The following is a 12,500-nucleotide window of genomic DNA, read 5'->3' on the forward strand; positions in this document are numbered from 1 at the left end:
TATATGATATATGGGTGGATGATGGACAGATGAAATGGACAAATGTTTTATCAAAGTTGATCAGGAGTTTGTGAATGTAGTCACCCATGGCTATTGTAATGCACCAGTTTGAACTGCTGATATGGATTACATCCTGTGGGACCTTCTATGGCCTTCAAGACAAGCCCTAAAAATGACGGCGTGTAGAAGGAAATCGATGGGTTTGTTGTCTGTGGTCCCCCCCCCCCCCCCCCCCCCCCCCCTCCACGTTCACCTGTCATTCCCCCTCTCTGGCTCGCTCTCTCTTCTGACCTTCAGGTCTGTCTCGTTCCCTCCAAGACCCAGAGTCACAGGTTGTGCCCACAGGTTTATTTAAACAATTTGATGATCATTTAGTGATTCTGAATATTTAGATGCTAGTTCTGTAACTTGGTCTGTTGTGTACCATGTAATGGTAAATAGTTAATAATAATTAACTCAACACACAAATGGTAGAGACCTGTATATTATGGTGATATATTGTGGTGATATATTGACCATAATTTTATGGCAATGTATGCAACATATGCAAACTTGTCTAGTCCATCCCCTCTGCTGCCTGCTAGCTGATGAAAGAAGGCAGGATCTCAGGTCACAGTTCGTTCCCTGGCTGTCTGCCCCGCCCCGTCCCGCCTCAGCGGTGTTCTGTGTGGACAGTAGGACTGGGGCGGCGTCACTGCACGCTGCAGCTGTCTGTGGGCACAGCTGCTTCGAATTCCGCCGGTGGCATCTGGATTCGATACCCGTCCCTACGGAATTTAGCAGGACAGAATGCTGATGTGTTCCGTGTCGCATGCAGAAAGCAGTAAATTCCTCGTCACGACTCTGTGGTAGTTTGAGCAGCTAGAATCCGAAGCATGTCATGTCTCTCCAGAACGCGCGGGGTTGGTTTCATAGTCATGGTCTTGATTTCACCTGAGGCTGTCAGGATTACTCATTTGCCTGTTATATTCTGATGAATGCGGTGATGTACTCCATGCTCTCAGTTTCATTGAACTCCAAGGAGCTCCTTGAAGAATCTACCTGGAAGCTGGTGTCTGAAAAAGAGCTTTTGATGATTAAACTCTGCATAGTTGTGTATGGGATAAAGCACACAGACATTGTAAGCATAAACAATAAACATGGAGCAGAACACAGTGAATGTTGGATAAACATCAGAAAAACACAGGTGCACACACATACAGTCACACAAACAAGCTAAATTCTACATAAAGAATAAAGACCGTGTGAAATAACGAACACATGCGCACACAGACACGCACAGTAAATAAAATATGAACGCAATGCGGACCATGGTGAATCTTGTAAAAGTCACATCACAAAACTCACGTGTGTGAGCACGCACACAACGGCAGTGCTGTCTGCGTCATCGGGCACTTGGTTTACAGTGGTGGGTGCACACGCGCGCACACACGTGTGTGTATTTAGGCAGCGTGTGATGAAACACACTGAAATATCCTCTGTTAATGTTTAACGTCGTTATCTCTCCCCCTCTCTCACGCTGGATCATCCCAGACCTCTGTGTTCCCATTGAGAAACTTTGCTCAGAGGATACAAGATCAGGGGCATGTTTCCCATGTCCCTGTGAGTGTGTTCCTAGGGGGGGGGAGGAGAAGGTTGGGGGGGGATCATCTTAGCAGTTTGCTTTCAGGGAACTGGGCCTCTGAAGTGACATATTGACTACAGCTTCTGTTTCACAAGTATATATGTGGAACAGCCCTGCTGTAATCGCACTGTAGATTCATAAAATGGTTTGTAGGCTCACGCCAGTCAAGGGGATCATTTGGATCATTTTCAGTTTTATCTGTTATTTTGGCAGCGTACAAAAGTACAGTACACTGGCTCTTTTATCAGCAAGGGCCGTACCACTATCCCCACAAAATATTAAAATTTAAACTGTTAGCACTCCCTGTTTATTTTCACAGGACATCATGTCATATAAAAGTTTCATGACATTCATGTGTAAGAATTGCCTAGCACCCATTTTTTAGTTACGTAAGTAATTAACTAGGTTTTTATGAGATTTATTACAGAAGGACACGCTGCGTTGAAATCTGTTTTGAAATAAAGTATAGAATTCTAGTATAGAATTAATTCCAGAATCGATTCTTTATTTTCATATGAAACACTGAAAACATTTCAGAATGAAAGGATTCAAGGCATTTCATTCTTGAAAAGGTTTTTTTTGTGTATATATGAATTATTTGCCTATATAATACATGAAGGTGTGTTATTTTATTCCATCTAAGAGCATCTCCTCAGCTGTAGTGAACAACAGGCTTGTTTTGAGTAGCGGTGGATAATACAGGGCCATGCAAACCCACTGACCCTCCAAATGTTATTTCTAGAAATGCTTTTGAATGATATTAAGTCTGTGTTGCTGAAATGCACCCAATATTGTTACTGTACTGTATGACTAGGACACAGGACGGAGGACCAGGGTTAGGACCCCATCTCCCCTGCCCTGTAGTGCCCCCTTGAGGCAAAGGATATTACGTGTGGTACTCGAGGCTTATTGTGTGTCTCATTCTTTTACTCTCTCTCACTCTCGTGCTCTCTCTCTCACCGCTTTTACCTGTGATCCCTCCCCCCTCTCTCCTCTGATCTTCAGGTCTTTCGCGTTTCCTCCAAGACCCAGAGTCCCAGGTTGTGCCCACAGGTGGCACTGCCCGCTTCCAGTGCCATGTGGATGGCCTGCCTGTCCCCAGCATCACATGGGAAAAAGACCAGATGCCACTTCCTGTTCCTGCCGAATCGGATGCCCCGGCGAGGTGCGTGACCCTGGCTGCAGCCCTCAAGGTGGCCCTTTCACCCTGCAGTCACTAAACTGCCCCCACACTAAGGATTTTAACTTATCTTTCTGTGCTTGAACGGTGTGAGGATGAGGATTTTCATACATTAGCTTTTAGCAGCTTAATAGTGTGCACAAAGAAAATTTTTTAGATGTAAGGCCATGTGTTTGTTTGAATTGTGAACTCTGGCTCTAATGTGAACTCTGAAGTGGTGACAGAATAATACAGTAATAGACCTTAATAAAATCTGATCTTGTGTATCAAGAAAATTATACAGTAATAGCCCTTTATAAAATCTGATCCTTGGTATCAAGAATAGTTGTAAATAATTGTAAAATACCTGAGATGCATGGACAGCATTTTGAAAGGGCACAAAGGTGTAGCTGAACAAAGTTTGTTAGTTGAACACACTCGCCAGCCACCTAAAGACCGTCTAAACATTTTAACTAAAATGTTTGAAGTTAGAAAGAGACAGATGAGAAAGTATTCAATACCCTATCAGTCTGAAAATAGAATTCCTGAGTAATTCACTCACTATTCAATTACGGACAAGTCCTATGTTTCTATAATTGTCATCTCAGGGATGTTTGCAGAGTCTCGTAGGTATGAAGGCCCCTCACATTCTCCCAACCAAAAATTCAAACCTACTTACCCCTACCTACCCCATAATTTCCTCCACCACCAGTAAGCCTATGAGTTTATTTACTTGTAATGTTTTCGTTGATAGCTTAGTAGCTAAGCAAAGACACTTGGGGCCGAGGGTCAGCATAGGGTGCATTTGAATGTCCAACCCCCCATATGATATTCTATATGAGTATTAGGGAGTATTTATTTTTGGTACTAAAGCATGTGGGAGTAATGTGAAGCCAGTTGAGGCAGGACACAACTACGATGGTGAGCTGCTTTTATTTAGGGTAGTTCCAATACCACAGTCATGGTCACAGTCCACGGTCAAACAGCCGGTAGAGAGAGATATAGCTTCAGATAACATGAGGGCAGGAATCAGAACAAACAATGGGGGATCAAGAAACACAGACAAAAAATTTGCAAAGCGGTAAGTAAATTAATGACTGACAGCCAAAAATATGACATTTGCCCTTTACTATGCACATAGGATAATAAAGGGGCAAGCAAAACACAAATGAAAATAGTGCAGGGCAGGCATATAAAAAAAGGGTGGAGACTACATGATACAGAAACAAAAACAAAGCCACATGACACTAGTGCCATGTGAAGCTCACACCACTGGGGGGAAATTGTGACAGTGGAATTCTGTACTTTCAGGCCTTGTCTGAAAGCCCGAAAAGCTTCTTTTACCACTGTTCCAACTTTCCACATTTTCTCTTGTTTCTTCTTTCAGTCCCTGGTATTTCTGGGTTGTCTGTATCTTGTCTGATTTGATGCACCCTGCTTCAGTCAACTAGTGCTCAGTGTTTGATCTTGTGCTGCTCTGATTACTGCCTCTGTTCTGACCTTCAGTTTTGTCTTTTCCAACCATTGGAAAAGGATTGTCTCATGTAAACCACCTCTGCTATCTGTTGATGGTACATTCCGAGGTGTGGGGTGAGGTGTGTGTGTGTGTGTGTGTGTGTGTGTGTGTGTGTGTGTGTGTGTGTGTGGGGGGGGGGGGGGGGGGGGGGGGCAGTGATGCCGGTAACGCGTTACTTAGTAAGGCGTTACTGTAGTCGGACTACTTTTTTCAGTAACGAGTAGTCTAACGCAACTACTATTTAAAAACTAGTAGTCAGATTAAAGTTACTTATCTAAAACATCGTGCGTTACTATTTCTGCATTTCGGGGGAACGTAGGTTATATTTATTCATTCTTATTTTTTGGCTACACGTTTCTTACGCGGTTACGTCATCTCTGCTCTGCGGCGCCAAAGTCAGATGGAAGGAGAGGTTCGCCTTTAGCAGCTGGAAATACAGGCATTATTTTGATTTTATTTCGGCTAAGGAAGACAACATTAAGGTCCGTTGTACACTCTGTCCTGGCGACAGAGTGCTGTCTACTTTCAAAAACACAACGTCAAACCTGAAAAAAAAAAAAAAAACCGGGGCTTGGCGGCGAACGTAAATTGTTACCGGGCGGGGTGTAAAATTGACTAAATTCAGTATTATATCGCGATCGATCGATCGCCGGTGGTTGGCGCCAGATCGAACTAGTAACTCATTGAATCATAGATGTGGATCAGAGGTAAATAAACTGGATTTTTTTTTCGGCGTGAGATATCGGAAGTGTGGCGTAAGCGTGTGAAGACAGTCAAATGCGTGTGTCTCAATGCGTGACAGTTGGCAACCCTGTAAGTGGGCGGAGTTGAACAGAAAGACTGTCTTATTTATTTATTTAAAAAACATGTAAGCCTATTTCAAGAAAAAGTTTACAAATGCCAGTGTCATTTTTGATGTTCCGGTTAAAATACATGTCAATAAAGTGAGTATTGGCAGAACTGGTAGTCATTTTCATGTTATAGGGGCGGGGGATCAGCCTCTGCTGAAAGTAACTAAAAGTAATCTAACTTAGTTACTTTTAAAAGCAAGTAGTCAGTAACTTAACTGAGTTACTTTTTAAAGAAGTAGTCAGTAGTCAGTAGTCGGATTACTGTTTCAAAGTAACTATGGCAACACTGGTGGGGGGGGGGGGGGTATCTTGCTATGCCACATCTTTTGCTTCCATTGTGACCATGTCCCCTCTTTTGTTGAGAGGCACACTCTCATCATCTCTTCCCTTTTGCCCATTGCTTGGGGTTATTAATGGAAGTTTTGTGTCACATCCTGGACAATGGATCTTACTCTTTGCATGCCTCTTCCTCCCTCCTTCCAGCTGTCATACAGCTTTTCAGTTCTTCTCTTAGGCCAGATTATTGTGCCTGCCGGGTATCTGGTGATTGGCAGCACAGTGGCTTTGATCTCATTACACCCATTCATCTGGTTTTCGAGGACTCTCCTTACCCTATGGAGGTACTTGGATGTTGATGTCCTGCTGTCCTTATAGTTGCTCCTTCGTGATAAACTTGTAGATCCTGGTCAGGTGGATCAGTGAGTCAATATCCCTTTCTTTACCCACTTGTTGAGCTGGTTTACATGATTCAGGCCTGTACAGAAAAGCAGTGGGGGCGGGGCTTCTGCTTTGTATTTCCCACACTTTATGGTCACCCGGGCAATTGTATTTGGGTTGAGGACAGTTTTAGTGTACTCTATTGTTCTATTGAGTTAGATGAATCATTGTATTGACTATACAGGTCTAAGTGCTCATGTATGTGCACATTTATTTGTATGATACTCAGCTTAGTATGTAGTATTCCTTGCAGGAATGTTGCCAGTATTGGTCTGTGGTGTTTGTTTTGCACTTTGGTGAGATATTTTAACTTCCCACCCAGATGGGTGTTGGTACCTATCAGTTAGCTCATTTGTCTTTGCTAGGCATCCATGCAGATCTGTTTCTTTAGCCAGTCTGCATGGATCGTGTCAGGTCCAGGTGCTGCCCAGTTTTGCATGAATGTTACCTGCTGTGGGACATCTGCTGTTGTACTGTTGAATGCTGCTGGTCTGGGAGATTGTGGTGCATTTAACCGCTGTTTCTCACATATATATCTACATAAAGCTTTTAACCTTTGCAGACTCCTAGGCCTCGTTTATAGTCTATCTTTTGAATTTCCTCTTTATCCTAGCACCATCATTGATCTTGACACCCTTCTAGAGTTTGCTGCCTTACGTCCAAGTTGTATTTATCCTTGTTTCCAAGGGAGAAAGTGGGAGTGGCTTGTGACCTGTGTTGTGTAGCCTGGGGTCTGAACCATGACTACTGCAGCATTACATGTCATCTTGTTTCATCTATTTATGGAAATTATTTACCGGAGATAGTGTATACTGTTGCATTCATAACTGCTGGTATATGGTAGCTTTCCACAAAATATGGACAAATTTGAGGAAGTTTACAGTGGTAGCTGGTGGTGTGTGTGTGTGTGTGTGTGTGTGTGTGTGTGTGTGTGTGTGTGTGTAAAGACCTAATTTCAAAATAAAGTCAATTAAAAAACAAGACCCTAGGCAGCAAGTGGTGCAAATAAGAATCTTAAAAAAACAATACTAAATTCTGGACTATTAAAATATAGAAATCGTAAGGTAATTCATCTTAAATATATTAAAATAAACCATTACATATGTATCAACTAAAAGGTAAAACAACAACAACAGATAGAAGTGAAATAAGATGAATTTGTGAATGTAAACTGCCCTAAAGAAAAAAGCTAAATAAAAAAGAGGAACATTTTAGGTTGTTCTCCAGGCTTAGGTTGTTCTCCATGTTATTCCAGGCTTCAGGTGCATAGTAAGCAAAACGGGATTTTTCAAACTCAGTAAAAACAGCTGACACCTGCAACGTGATCCACTCATTTGAGAAAGTAAGGGCTGCATTAAGGACAACAATGATGTAAGGAGGTAGGAAAGCCAGAAACAGCCTTGGAAATAAATTAAATCCAGTGTCTATTACACCTTGCAAGGACAGAGAGCCACTCAACCTTAGAAAACAGTTCACAATGATGAATATTATAATTATTACCAGTATTATAATGATCACAAATTTTGGTGATGGAGAGAAATTTTAGCATAATTTAAATCACAAAGGAATGTTGCTTCAATTCATGTCCAGTAATGCATAGGGAAGAATGTTTAGTTCCTTGTTTAATAAAGACGAGTTCATAAGAACATGAATGGGTTTATTAAGTAGCGCGCACACAACACAGAACACGAGTAACGACTCTGATAAAGACAAGCATGGGACGTTGCGTTGAAGGGATTTAATTGCATTATGTACAGAACAGCAGAACAAAATTGTATCATCAGCATATACAGTAGCTGTACATTGTACCCAGTTACAGAACAAACTGTATCTTTTATATAAGGTGCGAACAGAACAGGCCCCAAGATTGAGCCTTGTAGGACCCCTTTAGTAATTTGTTTACATTTGGATTTAACATTTCCAATTGCCACCCACTGCTGTTTGTCCATGAGATAAATCATAAACCATTTATAGCCTTTTAATACCAATGAATGACCCACTTTACTGAACACTTTTGAATGATCATTAAAAAGGGCTGCATGGTGTTTCTTTCTGTTTAAAGCCAAAATAATGTCATGAGAAAGATTGAGTGCTGTGTTTTTCTCTAATATCAAAGTGATTTTGAGAATAGAATTCTCAGAACAGAACGTGTTGAAAAGAATTATTTAAGATTAACTATTTACTAGACATTCTAATATTTCTGCTAGGCATGACAATTTTAGTGAATTTATAGCTAGTAATGCAATATTGTAAAGTGAAATGAGGTCTAGACATTAAATGGATGTCAGGCTTGAAAACGGACAGAGGTCTTGTATAAACGTAATCAAATAGGTTACCAGCATATGCAAAATGTTTTTAAATAGCTACACAGATCTCTTAATGTTCTGATATTGAACACCCATCAGCTGGGTCAAGAGGAGGAAGCACGTGGGACCCTGTGGTCGAGAGAACTTCCCTTCCAGAATTGGATGATTGTGGAATTGAAAACAGATGATAATTAGATTTCGTCTGTCTTGTGGTAGATGCTTCTAATCAGCCCAAAATCAGACCAGTGATCGGGTTCTGTGCTGCCTGCCTGGAGCTCAGACTTTATTTCTCTCTGGAAGCAAGAATGACATTTCTGCTGAGAACCAGGGACTTGACCTAATTTGTATTCCATGTTTCTTAGTGGTGCGTGCTTATCAACTCCTGAGTTAAAAGATTTCTGAACATGGTGGAGCTACTTCAACATCAGGGATATTAGCAGCATAGTGAGCATCACTCAAGATATTCATGAAGGGCTGCTCATTGATTAGTTCAAAATTCAGCATATCTTTCTCTTCTTGGTACTACAAAACAAGCTTGGCCAATGGTCATTAAAACCAAGCTTAAATACTAGTAACTCAGTTGTTCTATTCTGTTTGTTAAAATGAAATCAATCATAGATAACTTGGACGAGTCGTTTAACTTTGGCCTAGTTGGATTAGCAATTATCTGTGAGAGATTAAATTATTGCCACTAGTTTAATTTAAAACCACCCAGTATAATCATCTCTAAGTTTTCACAAGGAGTTCAAAGGTAGTAGTAGCTGTCTTTTGAGAAGGGAGTAGAATGAGATTTGAATGCTCCCACAAGAGTAGGAGAAATATTTTGCCCAATATACACTTTCAGGGCCAAGAATAAAAACAAAATTGTACCATGACTGCATTAAGAACAGTGTAAGTAACACAAGTTCTTATATACTGTAGATGGCTACACCTCCTCCTCCTCAATTTCTGTCCATTCTAAAAAGGTTGTTGTCTTCCTAGGCTCCCTCAGCGTCTCTCTCTGTGGAGCTCACTCAGTTAATGCCACAATATCAAGATCCAAGAATGTGATCAAAAATCATTAGGCTGAATGATGTTCCTAATATTTAAATAATAATAATAATAATAATAATACCTAAACCTTTCATATTCCTGACATCTAGAGGATGTTCATTCATAAATTCATTAGGCTGAATGATGTTCCTAATATTTAAATAATAATAATAATGCCTAAACCTTTCATATTCTTGACATTCTTGACATTAAACAACAAATTTAGGAGAGACTTTTGATTAAAGTTTGCAGTGGAGTCAGACTTTAAAGCAGGTAAGTTTAGATAAGGTGGAGGTAAGTTTAGATGTGTTTAGTACACATGTAAAAGTTCAGTGATTTTGTGCAGGCATTTAACACAGGATAAAATATATTATCCACTTGTATAGGTATGTTTAGTTTACTAGGTTGAAGTTCATAACACACACACACACACACACACACACACACACACACACACAAAATGATTATAAAAGCAAACAAAAAAATAGTTTGCAAGAACAGCAAGCGTCCTGGAGCTAAGCAGGTTCAAAGTGTGGCCAAAACTCCCAGTTCTGCACAGGTGAAGCCACTGGCAGCAACAGTGATGATCAGCTGAGGAAGAGCAGTGATGGCTGTGTGTCTCCTGCTGGGTCCGGCATGGTGATGGGGTTTTGACCATCCACGCAGCAGGCAAAACAGGTGTGAACCCAATCAGAGAGCAGTGGTGATCAGGGCTGCCTCCTCGCTATCTCACACAGCCTTATTCCTGCCTCAGACAGACACCGTGTAGAACAGATCACCAGACGGGGCCCTGAGGCCTGGAGCATGTCTCGTTTTGGAGCAGTGGAGTCCACGACAGCCACAGGGGCAGTAGTGCTAGCCAGACCGGTCAGTGCAGCCAGCAAGGAATAGAGCAGGATGTCATTCTTTCTGATCTGTAGCAGCAAGGTTATCCTGCCTTCAAGCTTGGCAAATTCACACAGCTATCACAGCCAGCTGGGGTGGATAGTGGAGATATTGGCTCCAAACAAATCTCACTAGTCCCACTTGGATGATAAAACATCCACCTCTGATACTAGATAAATCCACAGTTAGTTCATTCAGAATATGTGAAATCAAAACTACAAAAAAAAAAACAATCCAATTCCACAGTTAAAACAAACGAACAACAAAAGCAAAATCAAAGAGGCCCGATCATGGGCTAGGATAGGGGTGTGCATGAATACATACATAGGGTTATAAACTAGTAGTCAAAATTGCAGTGAAGTGTACACACACACACACACACCTATAAATCCAAATTTAATATTGAGAAATGGAAAGAATATTGCACAACCACAAGACAAGGCCATCCATCAACTGCCAGTGATCGATTAAAGAGAGCAATAATCAGAGAAGTAATCAAGAGAGCAAGGGCTACTGTGGAGGTGCTGTGGAGATCTGCAGCTCAGAAACATAGTGTACAGAACAGCTGCTCTCCAGACACTCCATAGAGCTGGACATTACAGAAGACTAGCAAGAAGACGACTTTTCTTGAAATAAATCCAATTGAAATCACTTCAGGAGACTGCCAAAAGGCACCTTGCAAAGCTGTATGTATGGTGTGAAGATAAATGTCATCCAGAGAACACAGTGAGAACGTGTGAAGTGTCACACTGGCAGCATTGTTTCATCTGCTGGACGGGGACACTGGTCTGAGTTCTGAGACTGGAGAGGTTCACCTTCCAGCACAACAGACCCCACTCAGAGGGACTCAGAAGTCAGGCTTGCTTTTCATGGGTTACTCTGTATGAGTTACTCTGACAGGTGGTTTTCATTGACTGAAGTATTTAAGTTTAGTCTTTTTTGTTTTTGATTGTCAGTCTTGACCAAATTTTAACACCGATTGAAATTGAAATGAATTGAAATCTTCTCTCTTCTCACGGAGTTATTTCTTCCTACCCTCTCTGGTCACAAATATTTTGTTTTAGTATGCTTTTATTTTGAATAAAATTAACATTTTCAAGGTACTCTTTATTCTGAAAATCACTGTGAAAAACAAAATGGAATTGAATTGAATGGGTATTGGGGTATCTTTGTATCTTTGTGTCCTCCTACATCACTCTAAATATGTCCCATGTGATGAGTCACAGTAAAAGGACCGAAAAGCATCCCTGGACCGCCTGGGAATGCCCAGGAACGCCCTGAATCCCCCCAGTGAACCTGAGTAGTTCAGTGCTATGTGGGAGGAGCCATTTCCTGTAGTGGTGTGTTGTCCTGACTTGATTCCTGCTGTGCTGAACACTGTATCGCTGAACCAATGAGTCATGCAGGACATTCTCATCAAAAGTGCACGCACACACACACACACACACACAGAGACACACACACGCGCACACGGGTGCGCACACACAGCCACACAGCCACACAGCCACACACCCACACCGTAGTCATTGTGGCCTTTTGGACCACATTTCCCACTGACAACGATCTGTCTGTTGGATTAATAGTCTATAATACGATTCCGGAAAGGTCCTTGGAGGAGGTGGGGGAACCCAAGGTCTCTTGAGGCGAGCGCTGGATTGCAGCCCTGAGCTTTGCGGTGGATGGAGTACTGGCGGTGTAACCTGAGCTCTCCTCTGGGACACCCATGAGGAGAAGGGGGGGCAGTGAGAGGGGAGAAGGGGGCAGAAGAAGATAAATACTGACAAGCGAAGGACTGGACGCCACTTTGTTCCGTGGTGCTGAAACCGTGACGTGCAGCCACTGCTGACCTACATTTTCCATTCACCCCTGTTCAACCATAGTCCCCGCCCCCAGCCCCGACCTGACCCCACCTCCCCGCCCACCCCTCCCGCCCACTCGTCTTCTTTTGGCTCCTGCTGTAATTGCAGACCTCTCTCGGCACACAGAGAGCTGTGTGCTAATCTGGTGTCGGAGGAAATGAGCTGGAACGTTATGCCGAGGCAGCCTCACATCTAAACCACCACTCACTTAAGAGAGGATTTTATTGAGGGCTAAAATTGATGCAGTGAAAGATAGAATGCCCCATCTTTATTCTCTCTCTCTCTGTCTGTCTTTCTCTCTGTCTCTCTGTGTCCCCGTTTCACAGGTATGTAACTCTTCCAAATGGGGTCCTGCAGATTTTGGGGGCCATCAAGGATGATGAGGGCTTGTACCGTTGTGTTGCGTCCAATTCTGCCCGCAAGCGTTACAGCCAAAACGCGTCCCTCACTGTCACTTCAGGTACCAGTGATTACACACAACACACACACACACACACACACACACACACACACACACACACACACACACACACACATCAACCCATGGTCAC

At 42.3% G+C, this 12,500-nt stretch overlaps 1 protein-coding gene across 3 annotated transcripts in view; it reads left to right on the forward strand.

Moving 5' to 3' along the window:
* igdcc4 (immunoglobulin superfamily, DCC subclass, member 4) overlaps nucleotides 1–12,500 on the forward strand; it is a 51,591-nt gene that overhangs the window by 20,786 nt on the left and 18,305 nt on the right. For 2 of the 3 annotated variants that reach the window (XR_013129930.1, XM_076999320.1), the window contains exons 3-4: nucleotides 2,630–2,789; nucleotides 12,276–12,409. Coding sequence is in view for 2 of the 3 variants with exons in the window: in XM_076999320.1 (XP_076855435.1) it covers nucleotides 2,630–2,789; nucleotides 12,276–12,409 (294 nt within the window). In the remaining variant the exon portion in view is untranslated. Of the gene's footprint in view, nucleotides 1–2,629; nucleotides 2,790–3,763; nucleotides 3,865–12,275; nucleotides 12,410–12,500 lie in introns of those variants that run through there. The other variant, XM_076999331.1, reaches the window with a different exon arrangement.

The sequence above is a fragment of the Brachyhypopomus gauderio genome, chromosome 1 (genome assembly GCF_052324685.1).
Source record: "Brachyhypopomus gauderio isolate BG-103 chromosome 1, BGAUD_0.2, whole genome shotgun sequence".
NCBI classification, from domain to species: domain Eukaryota; kingdom Metazoa; phylum Chordata; class Actinopteri; order Gymnotiformes; family Hypopomidae; genus Brachyhypopomus; species Brachyhypopomus gauderio.